General features: G+C 43.9%; 1 protein-coding gene across 1 annotated transcript in view; it reads right to left on the bottom strand.

The window, feature by feature from the left end:
* Positions 1-20,967, bottom strand: part of SLC6A7 (solute carrier family 6 member 7) — a 237,857-nt gene that overhangs the window by 116,796 nt on the left and 100,094 nt on the right. Inside the window, exon 6 of the mRNA XM_073621084.1 lies at positions 16,078-16,212. Within this exon, the coding sequence (XP_073477185.1) occupies positions 16,078-16,212 (135 nt within the window). The remainder of the gene's footprint in view (positions 1-16,077; positions 16,213-20,967) is intronic.

Genomic DNA, 20,967 nt, shown 5'->3' with positions numbered 1-20,967 from the left:
GGGTACAATTGTCAATTTTAGCAGAGTTCCAAGATGTAGCTTTTTTAGTGTCCTTTGTCAAGCTGCAATACTTTACCTGTTTTGTACAAGCTTCACAGATGGAGACCCTCCTATAGTATACACTGGAGCACCTGTGTGGCCCCCTAATAAAAATGGTGTTCTTGTGTCCCACACTAGTGCTCCAGTGTCCAGATGTGAAAACAGCTGCTCAGTGTCCTCTCCTTACACAGAATCTAGTTTGCATTTCATTCTAGTAACAAAGCCATCTACACAACCCAATTCTTTGAAGACAAGTATAGGGCGTCAAAATGGTGGCCAAATGCATATGGGCTAAACAATGGTATTTTATAGTTGGAACGAAAAATGTTTGATCCGAACGAATAATGTGCCCATGAACATGAAAGTTGCCATTTTAAACTGTACAACAGTTCCTAAAAGCACATGGAGCAGCACGAACGTAATAAACACAAAAAGAATAGGAACACAGCACAACTACTTACTTTTTTGCAGCACTCTCCGGATCTTTCTGTATTGCTCATGTAATTTCAGGTCCGACCACCGCTTCCTGAGCTGATCTTTCGATCGTCGTACCCCGAAATTCCGGTGCAGACTCCTGACCACTTTCGCCATGATCTTGGCCTTTCGGATATTGGGGTTGGGGTAAGGCCCATACTTTCCATCATAGTCGGCCTTCTTCAGGATGTCCACCATCTCCAACATATCCCCAAAGGACATATTTGAGTCCTTAAATCTCCTTCTGGATCGGGACGTTTCAGGCTCCGGCCTTTCCTCCTCCTCCTCGTTGCTACAATTAGCACACACCTGCTGTCTATCCGCCATGTGCTCTTCCCCCACTGCGCCGAATGAAAAGGGGCGGGGAATAGACTAGAAAGAACATCAGGGGCGGGCGGAGTTATACGCATGCGCAGTGTGTATAAAGCGTAACACGCGTGCGTATTACGTACGATCTGTGAGCGGAGGAAGGAGCATTGGAGACGCCGACTGTGATAACGAAGGCAAGATCTAAACTTGCGCCTATACTGCTTTGAAATGGAAGCCTATATTGTAACAAGATTAGGGGAGTTTTGCCTGACATTAGGGTTTGTCTTGTGTTGTGTCTTGCAGAGAAAATGGATGGCTTCAACGACCACAATTTCCTCCCCCTGTTCATAGACAAATACAGGGAGCTGCCCTGTCTGTGGCAAGTGAGACACCCCCACTATAATCACAAACAGAAGAGGCAGGCAGCGCTGGAGAAACTGCTGGAGTTGGTGAAGCCGGTGGTCCCCACAGCAACCATCCCTTATTTAAAAGCCAAAATTGGTGGCCTGAGGAGCACGTATCTTAGGGAGCGCAAGAAGGTCACAGATTCCCAGAGATCCGGAGCTGCAGCAGATGACGTTTATGTCCCCAGGCTGTGGTACTATGAGAGACTGCGATTTCTGTCAGACCACACTGAAGTCAGGGAATCCCTCTCTACCCTTTCTTCCACTCTTCCTTCCATCCCAGCTGAGGCTTCTGATGTCCAACCTGGGCCTTCCAGCCAGGAAGAAGTGCAGGAGCCCAGCTGGAGTCAGGTATAGCATTCTTCTACAGATTTATGGTCAATAAATAAATGATGTTTACTAGATGTTATTATTGATCACTAATTGCTGATTAAAAAAAGTGTTTTACATATCAATAGACAGTAGTGGGCACCCAAAATTGGGACAAGAATGAAAAATGCTGGGCTCAGAATGATAGTCTGTTATATTTGTTAACATTCAATTTGCAACAGTCAGGAGGTGAAAATTGTGTGTGATTGATTGAAAAAATAATAAAACTATGTCCCTTTTTCATACACAGGAAGACCTCAGCCAGGAGGAGGCTGTGGAATGTGGCAGTCAGGAGGAGGCGGGGATTAGTGGCAGCCGGGAGGAGGCGGGGATTAGTGGCAGCCAGGAGGAGGCGGGGCTAAGTGTCAGCCAAGAGAAGCCTGGGACCAGTCGCAGCCTGACTGAGTCTCAGGTCCCTCCCCTCCGCCTGCCATATAAACGAGCCAGGAAGGCCACTCCGAGTCCCGTGCAGGATTCAGCATTCAGGCTGGTCCAGGAGGCTTCGGCGTCCCTCAGAGCCTTACCAGCTCCTGAAGAGGCCTTTGCCTGCATGGCTGCCACAAAATTGCAGGGCATGCAGGAGGTTCAACGCAGGCTCTGTGAGGACCTGCTTTATAAAGTCCTACGTAAGGGGGTGAGTGGGGAACTAACACCCAAGACCGACGTGGTTGAGTTGGACCATCCTCCTCCTCCTCCTCCTGCTGCCACAACTCCACCACCACAGCCACCGCGTGGAAGGAGGCATGGAAAGAAGACCAAAGAGTGATGGCCCTGGGTTCAGTCTGGTCTGACAGAAGATGCAGTCTCTCGTATGACCACAGCCTGGGGACACAGATGTCATCTGCTGCTTTCCGGATCTCTGGGACTTCTGGACCAGACTGCCCTCCCTTAGATAAGGACTCCTCAGGCCACCAATTTTGCTTAAAAATTGTTGATGTCTGCCCTGGGGGTCCAAGGCTTCACCCACTTCTGCAGTTTCTCCAGCGTTGCCTCCCTCTTTGTTTAGTTGTGACCCCTTAATAAAATTTTTTAGGTAAATATACTCTCCTGTGTGTGTTTTCATCCAAAAAGGACAGTTTGTTGGTGACAATTCAGGTACATTTCTAACATAAAATGTGAAATTAAGAGACAACAACACCAAACAATCTCCTACAGATTAAATAGAACAACATATCAATGGTGTTGTGGGAACTTGTCACAAAAAACACACACAAACATTTTCGGGAGTACAAATCAAAATCGAAAAAAAAAATAAAAATAAAATACAAACACAAAAAAAGAATCTACATTAAAGCCAAAAAATTTATAAAAAATATACAAAAATATGTTGTCAGATGTCAGAAATCAAAATATATTGAGGGAATCACGATAAATAGTAACAAAATAAGTTTGTGAGAAGTGTGTGTGAATATGAGCAGCAAAACTACTTAATTCTTGTCACATTATAAAGAAGAAGAGAGTGCGCTGTATTAAACCATTTTTAACATTGCAGCGTGACGAAAGTGCTGTATCCATTGCGAAAGCTAAGTTTACCAGAACGAGCTGTTCCGTCTTGGAATTTCTTCTGAGCATGCGTGGCACTTTGTGCGTCAGAACAGGCCACACACGGTCGGAATTGACGTGATCGGATTTTGTTGTTGGAAAATTTTATCTTCTGCTCTCCAACTTTGTGTGTCGGAAAATCCGATGGAAAATGTCCGATGGAGCCCACACACGGTCGGAATTTCCGACAACACGCTCCGATCGGTCATTTTCTATCGGAAAATCCGACCGTGTGTACGGGGCATAAGTGTTCCGCTCTAACCTTGCCAAACTTTATTCGCCTTCTCAGGATTTAGACCCCACTTCTGCCGATGCCCTTTTCTCACTCATTTCCCTCTCTGACCTCAGCGAAACACATCGTGATCAACTTGAGTGTCCTATCTCAGACTCAGAAGAAACTTTGGGCATTAAAGCACTGAAATTACATAAAACACTGGGACCAGATAGGTTCTCCACCTCTTTCTATAGACAATCCTCGCCCATCTTAATTCCCACGTTAACTTTTAACTCTTTGCTGAAAGGACACTCATTCAGATCTGAAACACTGCCATAATATCAATGTTACCCAAACCCTGACTCTTCCTCTTGGGCAAATTACCGCCCTATTTCTCTCCTGAACCTCAATATCAAGCTTCTAGCCAAAATCCTTGCAACCCGACTGAACACCATTATAGGTGAATTAATACATTGCGACCAAGTTCATCCCAATACATGAAGCCAGTGACAATGTCAGACGTGCCCTATTACTTTCCCATGCCACCAAAACTAGACCCATCATGCTTCCTATCTCTTGATATCAAGAAAGTGTTTCACTCGGTTACATAACCTTATCCAAACTATACCCTTCAATGCTGGGGCTTTGGGAGTCACTTCCTGACTTGGGTCTCCTCCTTATATGATAATCTGAGAGCATTCCTCAAGTATGCTGGATATAAGTCTGCAATGTTTGACATTAGGAGAGGCACCCGCCAGGGCTGTCCCCCCCCCCGCTGCTTTTTGCTCTACTCATCGAACCACTGACTCAGCTGATCCGATCGGACCCTGATATCAAGTAGCTAGAACTTGGTGGCCACCACAAAGTATGCCTCTTTGCAGATGACATACTCATTTTTTTATCCTCTCCCCACACCTCCGCCCCAACCTTTCTCTCCTTGATCTCTTTGCCCATATCTCAGGCCTCTATGTCAATCTCTAAAAATTGACTGCGCTAAACATCTTACCCTAAACAACTATCACCCTCAGAACTCCAACCTAAATTCCTATATCTCTTTAGAGTATTACCCATCCCTATCCCATCTTATTTCCTGTGTCTCTTGCAGCATAGAGTAATGGCCTACGTTTGGGGCACTATCAAACCTCGTATTCCCAAGTCCACTCTCTATCTCCCCAAACTCATTGGCGGTTTAGGGCTACTAAACTTCTCAACCTACTATTATGCAGCACAACTTGCGCATCTCCCTAAGTACCATGCAGTCAAGGAAACACCACTATGGGTGGCTGTTGAATCTATTGAGTGTGATCCCTTCTCTGTAGCCAACATGTTATGGCTTCGCCCTGCGGACCAAGCTTCCATTTTTCAGGCGCTTTAGTGATAAAAATATCGCCTGTAAAGCGCCTGAAAAAAGCCTCATCTACAATCCCAGTGTGAAATCCCGAGTGCTCCCACACTGGCAAGAAGCTGCTGGCAGGATGTCAAAAAAAGTCCTGCTAGCAGCTTCTTTGAGGAGCTTTAGGAGCAGTGTATACACCGCTCCTAAAGCGACCCTGCCGAAGCGCCTGTGTCGGCAGCAGAGATTTGCGGGCGCTTTTAACCCTTTTAAAAGGTTAAAAGCACCCCGCTAGCACCCAAAAGGTGCTGCAAAAACAACAGTAAATCGCCGCTAAAACTAGCAGCTCTTTACCGCCGACGCCCGGGCGCTGGCAGTGTGAAAGGGCTCTTAAACCTAAAACCAGCTGAGCTGACCCACAGTCAGTTCCAACTACTTCTGCAGCTTACCACAGCTGCCAAACAAACTATTGCCAAAGCATGGAAATCCCCGACTTTGATTGTGGCTGAAGCTAAACACAAAATGAATAGGGCCCATATCCATGCTAAAATGATAGCCATAGAAAATTATAAAATCCGCAAATTCGAGAAAATATGGCAACCATGGGTTAGACATTGCTTACCCCCTGACTTTGACAACACTTTAATAATGCCTTGGCGAATGCATCTGTCTTTTGTCCCGCTTCACTATCTCCTGTACTAGAACCGCGCTACCGTTCCTGGGAACTTTCTCCCTCTTGCGCCTGAATCTGTACACTGCTTACTCTATCCCCTGGGCATGATTAATCGTTGGAGGTCCTTCTCCTACCACCCATTTCCAATTTTTTCCATACTCGCCCTCTCTCCCTCTTCTTCTCTTTCCCCTCTTTCCTGTCCTTCTTTCCCACCCATGATACCCATACGGGTCATCATCTTTTCCACAGATACAGCTTGTTATCTTGTTTGATTGCAACAACCTTTGTCAGCACCCTCAGTGCATACCTAACGTGATATTTATGTAGCAATATGGATTACAGTTCCAACAAACAGTTATTCCTTGCCCTATTACAGATAGGGCAAGGAATAACTTATATTATCCTTCTAGTGCCCAGTGTTACTAAACTGACATCACATTTGTGAGCCCAACCAAAGGGATTGTGGGATTAGTAGTTCCAACAGATGGCTATTCCCCTGCATGGCCCGGACTACATATCCCAGGGATCTTTGCTACCATCAGGGAGATTGCTGGAAAGGTCTATAAAAGAAACCGGAGACCCGCCCCAGCCTCTCTTCTTCCTGGGCCTTATGTGTGATGGATCTCTCTGTGCAGGGAGAGTGAGATCGTGACCTACCACGCGGGTGTACAACATTCCTGCCCGACCGAGAAGGGGTTCAGTGTTGCCTGCTGTTCATCGGACATCTAACCAGCACCATACAGCAACCCACGATTCGTGTTCCGGATTCGGGCGATCATCACAAATGAGTCTGCATCCAGGACATCTACTCAGGAGTTGCTGTCTGGAAGGCACTTGATCGGCCTGGTCGTTGGTGAGAGGGCAATTGCCCACCTTTGCAAGTCTTTCCTTGGTTGTTTTACTGGGACACTGTGTACAGACAGCTTTATTTTGGGAACACTTCAATGCACTTCTATTCGAACACTGTACATAGGCATCTTTAGCTGCAGTAAGCACAAGATATACTACCACTCTGTTACTACACCTTATTATATACAGTTAATGAGCTCCGACTGCCGGTGAAGACCATCAGATTAGCAACGGGGACATTCTGTCATTGCTGCTTAAAGGGCCCTTATACCATCCTTGTTTAGCTTCATCTCTCATTAGGAAAAAGGTTGAACAGTGCGGGCTGGGTTTCTCTTTCTAAAAGTATTGTCAGAATCTATGCTTAACTTTGTTTATCCTTTCAGGTTATGGTCAAGTGATATTCCATTGTACATATATATATATAGTATCCTGTTGTTGCCAACTGTCTTAACTGTTTTACTCGGGGAATCATCTACTGATCTGGTGCTGATATCCAAAGCTCAGTTGAACCACTACCCCTCTTGTATAACTATATCTTATCTGAAGCATTCCAGTAAACATTAACAGAATATGAGCCTGCCCCTGCGGAGCTGACAGAATCTCTGCCCCAGTGTGGCTCCTGTCCCCTAAGCAGACCAACTCAAGCACTGCATGGCATATTTTAGCCTGGCTGCTTGCGTAGCCCCTTGAACGCTTATGGAGCACTGCTGGTTCAGAGGACAAATCTGCAGAAGAGGCTATTGAGAAAGAAGAAGAGGAGGGGGTGGAGGAGAGAGCTGTGCCAGAATTACCACTAGCATTTTGGAGGCATGGTGGCAGAACAAGCTCCAACAACACTGAACCCTGTCCTGCATCCTTCCCAGCTGCCAGCAGAGTTACCCAGTGCACCGTGAAGGAAAGGTAACGTCTCTGCCCATGCCTGCTGGACCATGAGTCAGCGGTAATATGCACCTTACTGCTTACTGCCCTGTCCAACAAGGCCAAGCATTGCCTTCCACATGCCGTTAGAGAGCCAGAATGGCCTTCTGTGAAAAGAAATTACGTTTGAAACCTGCCACTGATGCACATTCCACAAATTCACAAAAGGGGGCAAGGCATCAGTTGCAGTGCTAGCAATCTGGCCAAGCTACCATTTAGACGCTAAGCATGTGGATGGCTGGGACCGAATTTCTTTTAACAGTTCAGAAATTGCGGTACGGAAATTTACCTGCTAAATGGTGGTGTACTGCTAGCAGATTGGCTGCAAGTACTTGGGATACCTATTGCTATACCTTCATTCCTCTGGTGCAGATTTTTGAGAGGACTGGAGGTATAGTAGGGTTGGAAATCCCAGATGAGGAACAAGGAGAAGTCCGCCTTTTTTTTTGATGTGGGTCTTTCAAGCGCTGTTGCCAATGGACTGCCTGGCAAGTCATCATATGACTGGTCAAGCATTTGGTGCCCAATCGGCTGCTGTTCTTGCCACACTTGATCCACTTCAGACATAGGTTGCAAACAGCAATGGTGCGATCTGCTGCACACGTGTCAAAAAAGACCCACACCAAGGAACTTTTAAAAGTTAGCGGGGAGTCAGCAGCGCCCTGCACCTGTGGAGCTCTGTGGTGTGATGCAATAGAGTTGCTGCCCTTAAGCTGCCCCCTAGAGGACATCCTGCTTCGTTGGAGTTGTGCTTCCTCCTCCTCTCTTCTCTCAGGCACCCAAGTACAGTCAGTGACCTCATCATCCCCTCCCTCCTCGTCACTGGAGCAAACTTGGCAGTATGCTGCAGCTGGAGAACATGACTGCCAGTTTCTTGTCCTTCTTGGGCACCCCCTCTCTCTAGATTCACGTTACTCCCTTCCTCAACCTGGGAACCAACATCGGAGCTTTAAAATCACTGGGCATCCTCCAGCAGCATGTACCCGACACTGTGGTCGAATAATTCTGGGGACTCCTCTGTGCATGATGGTGGGGCTACGGAAGGAGTGACTGTGGACAAGGAGGCGGTGGAGTAGGCTGCTTTAGCAGCTGCGTTGGAAGGCAAACTACTCTGAGCCTGGGTGACAGAGGATGAGGGGGATGAGGATGGCTTTGTTATCCACTCCAACTCTTCTGCATGTTCTGGCTCAATGACATGGCCAGCAGCAGAAAAAAAGAACAAGGGTGCCCCACGGCCACTTGCAGATGATGCACCATGTCCATGACCAGCACTGTTGACTGTAGACACAGAGGCTGCTTGCCCTCTTTTAGTAGCCTGTGGGCGTCTGCCTCTCCTTGGTGGCCTTCCGGACATGATGTAAATTTTGTTTTGCAACACCACACTACACTGTATTAGATACTGTGTACACCACCAGAAATGTAATAGAAACTGTACACACTGTATTAGATACTGTGTACACCGCCTGCACTGTATTAGAAATTGTACAATGGCTGCACTGTATTGGTACTGTGTAGACCACCAGAAGTGTAGTAGAAACTGTACACACTGTATTAGATACTGTGTACACCGCCTGCAATGTATTAGCAACTGTACTACGGCTGCACTGTATTGTGTACTGTGTACACCACCGGAAGTGTAGTAGAAACTGTACACACTATATCAGATACTGTGTACCCCGCCTGCACTGTATTAGAAACTGTACAACGGCTGCATTGTATTGTGTACTGTGTACACCACCAGAAGTATAGTAGACACTGTACACACTGTATTAGATACTGTGCACACTGCCTGAAGTGTATTAGAAACAGTACACCATGGAATGCACTGTAGATATAGGCTACACTGGATGCAGAGTATATATATATATATATATATATATATATATATATATATATATATATATATATATATATATATATATATATATATGAGACTGTGTATATATATATATATATATATATATATATATATATATATACGAGACTGTATATATCTATATATTAATACACTGCCTGAAGTGTATTAGAAACAGTACACCACGGAATGCACTGTAGATATAGGCTACACTGGATGCACAGTATATATATATTTTATATATATATATGAGACTGTATATATATATATATATATATATATATATATATATATATATATATGTTTGTATATATATATATATTAATACACCGCCTGAATTGTGTTAGAAACAGTACACCACAGAATGCACTGTAGATCTAGGCTATATTGGATGCAGAGTATATATATATATATATATATATATATATATATATATATATATATATATATATATATATATATATACATACACACACAAGACTGTGTATTAGAAACAGTACACCACGGAATGCACTGTGGATATAGGCTACACTGGATGCAGAGTATATATATATATATATATATATAAATATATATATATATATATATATATATATATATATATATATATTAATACACCGCCTGAAGTGTATTAGAAACAGTACACCACAGAATGCACTGTAGATATAGGCTACAGTGGATGCAGTGTAGTATATAGTATAGTACACTGGATGCAGTGTAGTATATATACTAGACTGACTGTATATGTATGTATATATATATATATATGTATATATATATATATATATATATATATATATATATATATATATATTTATTTATATATATATCTCAAACACACTGCCACTAACTGAATAACCTGCCTGTTTAATCTAAATCAAGCTATCTCTTTGTTCACACCAACAACACTACACACAGCCGCCGTGTAAGCAGCCTTATATAGTATGGGGAGTGGACTTAGTCCCCCTGAGCCATGACTGGCTCTCTTAGCAGAGGGCGCTGTGATTGGCCAAAGCATGCAGGTCAGGTGCATGCTTTGGCCAATCATCATACAGCAATGCACTGCGATCTCGCAGTCCATTATGGGGCATTCCGCAGCGCTGGAATTTGGCACGAACGCCCCATAATGTTCGCTGTTCTGTGAACGGGCGAACACACGATGTTCAAGTAGAACTTATGTTCGACCCGAACATCAAGCTCATCCCTAATCTCGAGTTGACAGGATGCTGCACCATCCTCAAGGATGCTGATCAAGCTCGTCTAGGTCCTGCAAGGGGCTAGGCCAAATCACACGATTGTACTAAAGTTGTTACTGAAGAGAACCAAAGTGGTGCCTACATACCCTGAATTGATAAGAGAAGTGAGAGAAGAAAAGGCTCTATTAGAGAAGAAAAGTCAAAGAACGAGGGAAGTGGGTTCTACTGCTGGAAACAGGGAGAAAGTGGTGGCCCAAGCTGTTCATACGGAAATTCGATTCTCGGATGAAGATAGTGAAACGGAATCTGAACCGGCGGGGCTGGCCATTCCTGACACTAATAAGCCAGTAAGTGAACCGGGGCCAACCGAACTGATGGCCCAGGTAGCTCAAGCTCAAACCCAGATGTATCATGCCTTGATGCGAGTGATGGAGACCCAAGCCAAGGTTCAAGAACAAGAGACTCGCCAAGGGGAGCCGAAATTCTCCCAAGGATGAGAGAAGAGATGTTACTGATGTGGGGAGGCTGGACACTTTTGGGCTGAGTGTCCCAAGGCTGGCATTAGCTCCCAATTACTTGTGAACGTTCTGAAGGCCTTACACAAGTTACTCTTCCCAAAGCCGGTGGGAAACTTCAGGGGACCTCATTGAAGGAGCTAGTTGAGAGTCCTGAGTAAAGACGGAGCTCCAAGACAAAAAAGAAATCTAAGAAGGAAAGGGGGCGTAAGCCACCTGCTGCTTTCCCCGCTTCTTCACCAAAGGAAAGACTTAAGGAGAAAAGGGGGCACAAGCCAGTTGTTACCCCTCCCCTTCCTTGCCAAGGAAAGCTAAAGAAACTAAACCCTCAAGAAGGAGATCCAGAGGCAGGAAATCAATGCACACCTCACTGAGCGAGTAGTTAGATCAACTCCACTACTTCCAAAAAGACTGATTGGGGCACAAACTATAGAGTCACCTGCGGGAAATCTGCCAAAGAACCTAGTGGGGCCTTCTCCTATAGTCTCGGTGCAAGTAGAAGGCATCTATACCCAAGCTTTACTGGATACGGGAGCCCAAGTGGCGTTGATGTACTGAGATTTTTATAAAAAATATTTTAAGCATATCCCTTTGTGTAAACTTGAAGATTTAGAGATTTGGGGCATAGGGACCCAGAAATGCCCATATGATGGATACATACCCATCAAGATAACTTTTGATACTTCCTTGGCTGGGAATTCAGAGACTTTTGACACATTGGCTGTTGTCTGCCCTGACCTCCTGGGGCAGGCCGAAATTCTTTGCTGATAGGCACCAACACCAATCTTGTGAGGAGGCTACTCACACCACTGGCTTTGAAGGGAGCGCTCCAGTAGGGAAGATTCACCCTCAGCTGCGACAGGCCTTCCAGCGAGTGTTGCAGGAGAAGAAGGCCCTCGTGGAAAGAGTAGGAAAGCTGTGGCGATTGGATGCTCACGAAGAGGTCTTACAGCCGGGCAAGAGGGCCTGCTTGAAAGCCACTGTTAAGTTGTTATGGGACCAGCCAGGTCCTTATGTAGTGGTGGAAGCTGATTCAGCAGAGGAGGATGTTGGAATAGAACTGGTACCGGAGATCATACCCACTAGGGCTCCATTGATAAGTGGGGGTAATCCCTGTCAGTGTGAGGAACGTTACCGGTCACCCGATTAGCCTGAAGCCTCGGATGGTGAGTGCTGCCACCCCAGTGACAGGGAATGATCTCGTTCAGACAGAAGGTGGGAGAGAGACCACTATCTGCTGCACAAATCTGGAAGGGCTCTTTCAGCTTGCTATTCAACTTGATAGACGCCTACGGTAGCGACGTTCCGAAAGAGCCCAAGCCTTCAGACCCACCTGGATGTTGCCCAAGGTTTCTGCTTCTCCAGCAGCCGTGCCTAACATCTCATCGACGTCTGAAGTTGAGCCCATGCAGATTGGCTTAGTCCGCTCAGCTCTGACTCCTTAAGAGAGACTCCGTCATCGGCAAGCTAACCTTTGCCTTTACTATGGGGGAGCTGGACATTTCTTAAGTAATTGCCCCATAAAACCCAGTAAGTCTTCTTCACGTATTCCAGTATATTTACAGGTGGCAGGATCTTCCCCATCTCACCTTGTGCTTCCTGTCTCATTGCAGGAAGAGGAAGTTCGGCTTCTGTCAATAATTGACTCTGGGGCCTGTAGCTGTTTTCTGGACTTTGCCTTGGCAGCAAAACTGGGCATTCCCAAGCAACATCTGACAGTTCACCTAGCTGATGGCTCCATGCCCAGTTATGGGCCTGTTACCCAAGAGCCTGCACCTCTCCTTACCTTAACTGAACCTGTTCCCGGTCATCTTAGGAATTCCATGGCTTCAGGCGCACAATATGCAAATTAACTGGAAGTCTTGTTTCCTTCTTCCTACTGCTGACAGCATTGCTTCACTCCCATGCACAGGGATTCTGCTAGTTGCTTGGCTGTCCAACCAATACCCAATGGTCACCAGAATGTGCCATCTGTATACCGAGAGTTCTTGGATGTCTTCGAAAAGAAAAATGCCAATGTCCTTCCTCACCACTGGCCATATAATTGTCCAATTGAACTACTCCTAGGTTCCGAGATACCCTTTGGCCACATATTCCCTCTCTCTGAAAAGGAGCTTGAGACATTACGGCTATACCTTAATGAGAACTTAGAAAAGGGGTTCATTCGCCTTCTTCTCCTGCTGGCGCTGGTATCTTCTTTGTGGAAAAGAAAGATAAGACTATGTGTTGATTACAGGGAGCTTAACAAAATCACCATTAATAAACATTAATTAATAAACGTTACCCGCTCCCTCTTATTCCAGAACACTTTCAAAGGTCCTGTAATGCCCGAATCTTCACTAAGTTAGATCTATGAGGTGCCTATAATCTGATCCGCATTCGTAAAGGTGACGAGTGGAAAACGGCATTTAGAACATGGTTCGGGCACTTCGATCACTTGGTGATGCCATTCGGGCTCTGTAATGCGTCAGCCACATTCCAGCATCTGCTAAATGAAATTTTTCGAGAATTCCTGGATAACTTTATCATTGTCTAACTTGACGACATTCTCATTTTCTTTGTTACTCTGGAGCTCCACAGATCACATGTGGGAAAAGTACTGTCTACCTTGCAAAAGCATGGACTATATGTAAAAGCTGAGAAGTGCGACTTTAAAAATGATGTCAATCCAGTTATTGGGGCTCATCTTTTCTACAGAGGGAATTGCCATGGATCCACAAAAAGTAAAAGCTATCCTGGAATGGCCAGCTCCAGTAGATAAAAAAGGGATCGAAAGGTCTGTAGGCTTTGCAAACTTTTACAGAAGATTCATAAAGAACTTTTCTGCTATCATTTCACCCATTACTTAAGTAACCCACCAGCATACCTGGTTCCCATGGTCTTCTAAGGCCCAGGCAGCCTTCGACAAACTGAAATCTTTGTTCATTTCAGCTCCAGTTCTTCAGCACCCTAACCCCGCTCTACCTTACGTTTTGGAGGTTGATGCCTCAGAAGTAGCCACAGGGACAATTCTCTCACAGTGCCAGAGATCTAAGGCATTACTTCATAGTGTAGCCTTTTCATCACGTAAGATGAGTCAGCCAGAAAGGAACTATGACGTGGGGAACAGGGGGCTCTTGACCATAAAGATAGTTCTGAAAGAATGGAGATACCTCCTGGAGGGTGCCGCACACCCCATTGTGATTTTCACTGACCACAAGAATCTGGAGTACCTTAGAACAGCCAAACGCTTAAAACCCAGACAGGCTCGATGGGCATTGTTTTTCTCTAGAATCAACCTTCATCTTACCTACCGGCCAGTGTCAAGGAATGGGAAAGCCTATGCCCTGTCACGAATGTTTCCTGACACCCCAGAAGAAATAATACCTGACACAATCTTGTCCAACCAGAATTTTTTGTTAATCCAATATGACTCAAGGTCATCAATTGAACAAGTCTCTGTCCAATGCACAGAACCAGAGGCATCTTCTCTAAGAAATCAGGAGGGGTTCCTGTGGCATCAGGATAAGATCTTTGTCCCACAGAAGGCAGACAGAGTGTCAGGTGGGTTGGAATGTTCACAGGGTCATGGCGATGCAGATGAGCAGGTAAATCCAAGCAGTCCCCAAGGGGGCTGTGCTACATTTATATTACGTTAATTAGCTGCCGATCCTACCCAGCATCCATCTTTGTTTTTCTTTGTTTACCTGGATTCTTGATATTGTTTTGATTGGTTGCCCACCTGCTACAGTGTATGTGCATTTTGAGATGGTTTCCCTCATTCCTGTATGTATCTATATCTCATGTTAAAACCAATAAAATCTTTGACAAGAGAGAGTAGCCCCCCAGTCTTCGAGGGGTGAACTCAGGTCTGGACTTGGGTGTGGAAAGGACCCCTTCTCATGACACATGGAGGGATCCTAACCAGGAGGCACGGGAGCAAGGAGGGGACAGTGGGAGAATACTGCCGGGCAAATATCCAGGGAGAAAGACAGCCAAGAGGGCTAGTGAGTGTTGCAGTCAGATGACTGAGAGGCATGCCTGAAGGGACTGGATGGAAACAGTCTGCGGTGGATGCAGAGTCAGTCTGGGAGGACTGTGGAGAAGTAGCCAGGAGGGATTCAGTGCCTGAAGAGTTGGTACTGGGAGCCACAGAAATAGGTCAGCTAGCACCAAAGACCTCTCTTTTTGCTACACTACTAAAGGGGCCCACAGTCCCTGCCTGCAAGGGCATTTACTTGAATCTAACTGAGATTGTATTGGATCAAACTGTCAGTGCTAGCTGGTCCTGGGAGGTGTAGTTCTACAAGAAAGCCTGTGCCGGAGGTAGAAGAGGAGAAGTGTATATACTGGATGTATATAGTTTATGTCCCTGAAGACTTCTCTACTGATCAAGTGGGCATCCAATAAGAACCCTTACCCTACCCAAGTTTAATCCCCCTAAATAATGAAAAAAAAACAAAGCTGCAAGGACTGCTTCTTGTCTCCAGTTTGAGTGGAAAATTCATGTGCCTGGTTGTGCAGGGTGGGAGATACCCATATTCACCAGCGGCTCATACAGGGGTAGCGCTACACATACATAGGAGCTTGCTCTTATCGTTGCCTTCATATTCAAGAATGTTGCTTATGGATATATTGTTCTGTTGTAGGACTTTTTAAGATTTTAAGCTTTTTAATAAACGTTATTGTGATTCATGAATAATTCTTGGTGGATTCACATTAATGACAGTGTACACTTCAAGAGCCAGTTCCAGGTTCACCATCAGCCCTAAGCATTTTTCTGGGGATCTACTTGTGGATTGCATGTCTTTTACCCATCTCTGAAGGCTTTTTTTCCCAGCAGCTGTGGACATTTTGTTATCCTATTCCTGTCCCCAACTGGCGCCAAATCCTGTTTGAGTAGTTGTGTTTGACGGTATCAGAACTTACCTGGGTGGGTGATGTCAATACCCCCTTGTGATTGGACACTCAAGACTGCACACTGTACATGGAGGATGGATGCTACCCAATACATGGAATCCTCAATCCCTTACTGCTATAGATTCAAGGCTTTCAAAGCAGTATGGAGGCAGCAAGGGAATGTGGATCTGTGAGTATAATTTGCTGGAAAGATGAGCTATCAGGAGACACTGACACTTTGTCCTGAATAGAGATGGTTGAGAAGTGTTAATGGTTACAATGTTATTCGTAAGATCTATAATAATGATGTGAATGGATTAATTCTTTTGAGATAGCAATAATGAAGGTGGGGTATGTGTACAATGGCATCCAGCAAATCAGAGACCTGACCTGACTACAGTTTACAGATTAATTGATCCTTCAAGTTACCGTACATACAAAATGCACATCATCTTTACTCTTTGTACTGTCTTTCTAAATTAACATGCCTGGAACTGTCTGTCATTTACCTTCGATGACAGTAAATGATCAAACTGCGGTGTCAGGTAGAACTTAATCCCGATCCAGGCTCCTTCCAATGTAACACCTCGAATTAGCAGCATAATGAGTATTACGTAAGGGAAAGTTGCTGTGAAATACACTACCTAAATGCACAAAGAAAAAGTGTTAACTTAACCCATTTACAGATGAACTACATATATACATAAATACCTCATTAACATTTCATATGGTGTAAAATACAGTACATTCTGAAGAAAGCAGTGAAACTTTACTTACTTGTGTACTCACTGTGTCTACTATCAACATTAAACATAATTATTTAATATTATAACTCTCTTCAGAGTTATGTTCTGTTAGCCTAAGATTATAACCCCAATACTGGGTGTCATAGAAGGGTCAGTTTTAGCACAAATTACGTTATATATATATATAACAGTGGGGACGGAAAGTATTCAGACCCTCTGAAATTTTTCACTCTTTGTTATATTGCAGCCATTTGCTAAAATCATTTAAGTTCATTTTTTTCCATAGTAATGTACACACAGCACCCCATATTGACAGAAAAACACAGAATTGTTGACATTTTTGTAGATTTATTAAAAAAGAAAAACTGAAATATCACATGGTCCTAAGTATTCAGACCCTTTTTATATTTAACGCAGGTGCTGTCCATTTCTTCTGATTATCCTTGAGATGGTTCTACACCTTCATTTGAGTCCAGCTGTGTTTGATTATACTGATTGGACTTGATTAGGAAAGCCACACACCTGTCTATATAAGACCTTACAGCTCACAGTGCATGTCAGAGCAAATAAGAATCATGAGGTCAAAGGAACTGCCTGAAGAGCTCAGAGACAGAATTGTGGCAAGGCACAGATCTGGCCAAGGTTACAAAAAAAAAATTCTCCTGCACTTTAGGTTCCTAAGAGCACAGTGGCCTCCATAATCCTTACATGGAAGAAGTTTGGGACTACCAGAACCCTTCCTAGAGCTGGCTGTCTGACCAAACTGAGCTATCGGGGGAGAAGAGCCTTGGTGAGAGAGGTAAAGAAGAACCCAAAGATCACTGTGGCTGAGCTCCAGAGATGCAGTCGGGAGATGGGAGAAAGTCGTAGAAAGTCAACCATCACTGCAGCCCTCCACCAGTCGGGGCTTTATGACAGAGTGGCCCGACGGAAGCCTCTCCTTAGTGCAAGACACATGAAAGCCTGCATGGAGTTTGCTAAAAAACACCCGAAGGACTCCAAGATGGTGAGAAATAAGATTCTCTGGTCTGATGAGATAGAACTTTTTGGCCCTAATTCTAAGCGGTATGTGTGGAGAAAACCAGGCACTGCTCATCACCTGTCCAATACAGTCCCAACAGTGAAGCATGGTGGTGGCGGCATCATGCTGTGGGGGTGTTTTTCAGCTGCAGGGACAGGACGACTGGTTGCGATCGAGGGAAGGATAAATGCGGCCAAGTACAGGGATATCCTGGACAAAAACCTTCTCCAGAGTGCTCAGTACCTCAGACTGGGCCAAAGGTTTACCTTACAACAGGACAATGACCCTAAGCACACAGCTAAAATAACGAAGGAGTGGCTTCACAACAACTCCATGATTGTTCTTAAATGGCCCAGCCAGAGCCCTGACTTAAACCCAATTGAGCATCTCTGGAAAGACCTAAAAATGTCTGTCCACCAACGTTTACCATCGAACCTGACAGAACTGGAGAGGATCTGCAAGGAGGAATGGCAGAGGATCCCCAAATCCAGGTGTGAAAAACTTGTTGCATCTTTCCCAAAAAGACTCATGGCTGTATTAGATCAAAAGGGTGCTTCTACTAAATACTGAGCAAAGGGTCTGAATACTTAGGACCATGTGATATTTCAATTTTTCTTTTTTAATAAAACTGCAAAAATGTCAACAATTCTGTGTTTTTCTGTCAATATGGGGTGCTGTGTGTACATTAATGAGGAAAAAAAAATGAACTTAAATGATTTTAGCAAATGGCTGCAATATAACAAAGAGTGAAAAATTTGAGGGGGTCTGAATACTTTCCGTCCCCACTGTATATAAAACTAGTAGTGTAAAAGATATTCATACTAACGTATAACGTATGAGGTAACGTATGAGATTGCTCTACTGGTATCCAAACAACAGAGATTCGTGTAGCCATAAAACATTTGGAGTTGTGCATAAAAAGAAATTCTGTTGCTAGATTAGGAAAATGACTAATACATATCCCGTCGCCCACACACTAATCTTCTCTCTTTTGAAGAGATAAGTTGGCTGAAAAAACTGTGCATCCAAAGCGCTTCCAAGTGTGAGATGCCCAGTCGCTCTTGGGATAGTGTGGTTTCGTCCACTAGCTCCTACATCACACATAGGTGACATAGAGGAAGCTGGATGGAACCATAGTGAGCAGTGGGGGACCAGGTATCCTACATATCTATAGGAATCCCTATAAAAAAACAAAACACTTTTTTTGGCCTGGTTCACACCTAACCATTTTGTAACGCATTTTCACACTACAGTCCATTTAACATGGTTTCCTATGAATGTAGTTCACATCTGTGCATTTTATGGGAAGGGCCAGGGACTTTTTCTGGTTTTTGGTTCCATAGACATTAACAGATGAAAAGCATGTATTGAAAAATGCAAAATGCACCTGCAATATGCAAGCTGCAACCTGCATAGGTGTGAATCAGGCCTTAATCCAGAAACAGTCACTTCAAAAACATAACAATTCAAACTTAGTTATATGTCTTAGGCTCCATTCACACTAGCGCGTTTTTTGATGCATTTTGCATTTTGCAGAAATGCATGGGAATTTTTTAACATGGGTTCCTATGGAACATGTTCACATCAATGCCTTTTTGTACCTTTGCATTTTTGGAAAGGGTCAGGGACTTTTTTTCATGCAAAATGCAGCGTTTTGCATGTAATAGAATTCAATGGACCAGCATCAAAAACGCAAGTGCACCGTTTTTGCAGCGTTTTTACAGCGTTTTTTTTTTTTTTTTTTTTTTAGACTGTATACAGTCAAAAAAAAAACTGTAAAAAAAAAAAAAAAACGCAAAACGCCACAAAAACGCGGCATAAACGCTGTAAAAACGCTACAAAAACGCTGCTCAAAAACGTGGCAAGCATGACAAAAAAAAACTCCAAAAACGCTCAAAAGCAACATGCATATGTGTGAATCGAGCCTTAGGCTGGTTTCACACCTATGCATTTTTAGTGCTTTTTGCATTTTGCAGATTTGCACTACAGCCCATTTAACATGGTTACCTATGGAACACGTTCTGTATAGCAAATCTGCAAAATGCAAAAAGCACTAAAAATGCCTAGGTGTGAATCAAGCCTCAGGCTCGATTCACATCTATGCATGTTGCTTTTGAGCGTTTCTGCAGTGCTTTTTGCGGTGCTTGCTGCATTTTTGAACATGCGGTTTCGCCGCAATTTTGCTGTGTTTTTGCCGCGTTTTTGCGTTTTTTTTTTTGTTTGTTTTTTTTTACAGTGTTTTTTATACTGTATACAGTGTAAAAAAAAAAAGAAAGAAAAAAAACGCAAAACGTGGCAAAAAACGCGGCAAAAACCGGTAAAAACGCAGTACTTGGCTTTTGGATGTGGGTCCATTGAATTCTATTATATGCAAAACGCTGCATTTTGCATGAAAAAAAGTCCCTGACCCTTTCCAAAAACACAGCGGCACAAAAATTCATTAATGTGAACATGTTCCATAGGAACCCATGTTAAAAAAATTCCCATGCATTTCTGTAAAATGCAAAATGCATCAAAAATGCATTAGTGTGAATAGAGCCTTAGTGGGAGGTTTGCCCTTTGTAAGTTCCAATACATGGATATGGATTAAAAGGTTATGCAGGACCCAATGCAGACATGGGCGGGGCAAAACATGTTGGGGGCATGGCTTGGGTGAATCGCGCTAAGGCTGCTTTTACCTGCTAACCACTGTGGCCAGGCGAGGTGTGAGGCGGCCGGGCTATCTTTTCCTACTTCTACAGTGTACTTTGAGTCTGGACAAGCCTTTCCCCAGCCTGCACCCTCTCTAGTCAGCAGCATCCAATTCATCAGACCACGATAGCCTGAGCGGGGGTCACAAAGCATTTATCATGGGTCACGGCCAGTGAGAAGGTTTTTGGTTAAGCCAGCCCCTACATTATACAGCAATAAATGAGGGGCACAGAACAGCCATAGTGTCAGTGAATTGGAAGCTGTTGTAGTGAAAGCTGACAGTAAAAGCTGAGAGATTCAGGTCATTTAGGAAACTGTACTTTAATTCTGACTACTAGCTCTTTGAGCAATCACCCCATTTGCTTCCTTTTTTATATGTTATTCTTTTTATTGGGGTGTATTTATCTTTAATTCTAGTCTGTGGCTGATTGGAGGGCAATGAGCTTTTGTTTAAGTGGTGGTATTTTGAGATTTTCATTTATTTTGGGGGTATATTTGTGTTTTTTTGTGTTTTTTTTTTAAATATTGTTAGGTTTGGAGTGCTTAAAGTGCAACATTCATTTGTTACTGATCTTCTGTTCTTGGATCTGCCTTTTGTTTACAGCATGGTACTGCATCATTTGAAATAAAATGTGCAAGGACATAAAATAGTTAAACATACAGCTAGGCCTAGGCATAGGCCTATTTCCCCTGATTAAAACTGTCCTGCTGCTGGCAAATTTTACACTGCTGATTCCTCTGCAGTATCCTACATTTTGAAGTGAAACCCCAGACTGTGCTCTTTGACTCTTGTAAATTTGGGCTTACTCTTACCTATTAAAATTGTCACGTTGCTGCCCAATTTTACACTACTGTATCATCTATGGTTTCCTAATTCTTGTAGTAAAAAAACTGTCTGTACTTTTTCTTTCTAAGTACCTATTATTGCTGATTAAATTTGC

The sequence above is a fragment of the Aquarana catesbeiana genome, linkage group LG03 (genome assembly GCF_042186555.1).
Source record: "Aquarana catesbeiana isolate 2022-GZ linkage group LG03, ASM4218655v1, whole genome shotgun sequence".
Classification (NCBI taxonomy): Eukaryota; Metazoa; Chordata; class Amphibia; order Anura; family Ranidae; genus Aquarana; species Aquarana catesbeiana.
This window is presented reverse-complemented; position numbering and strand designations above follow the sequence as displayed.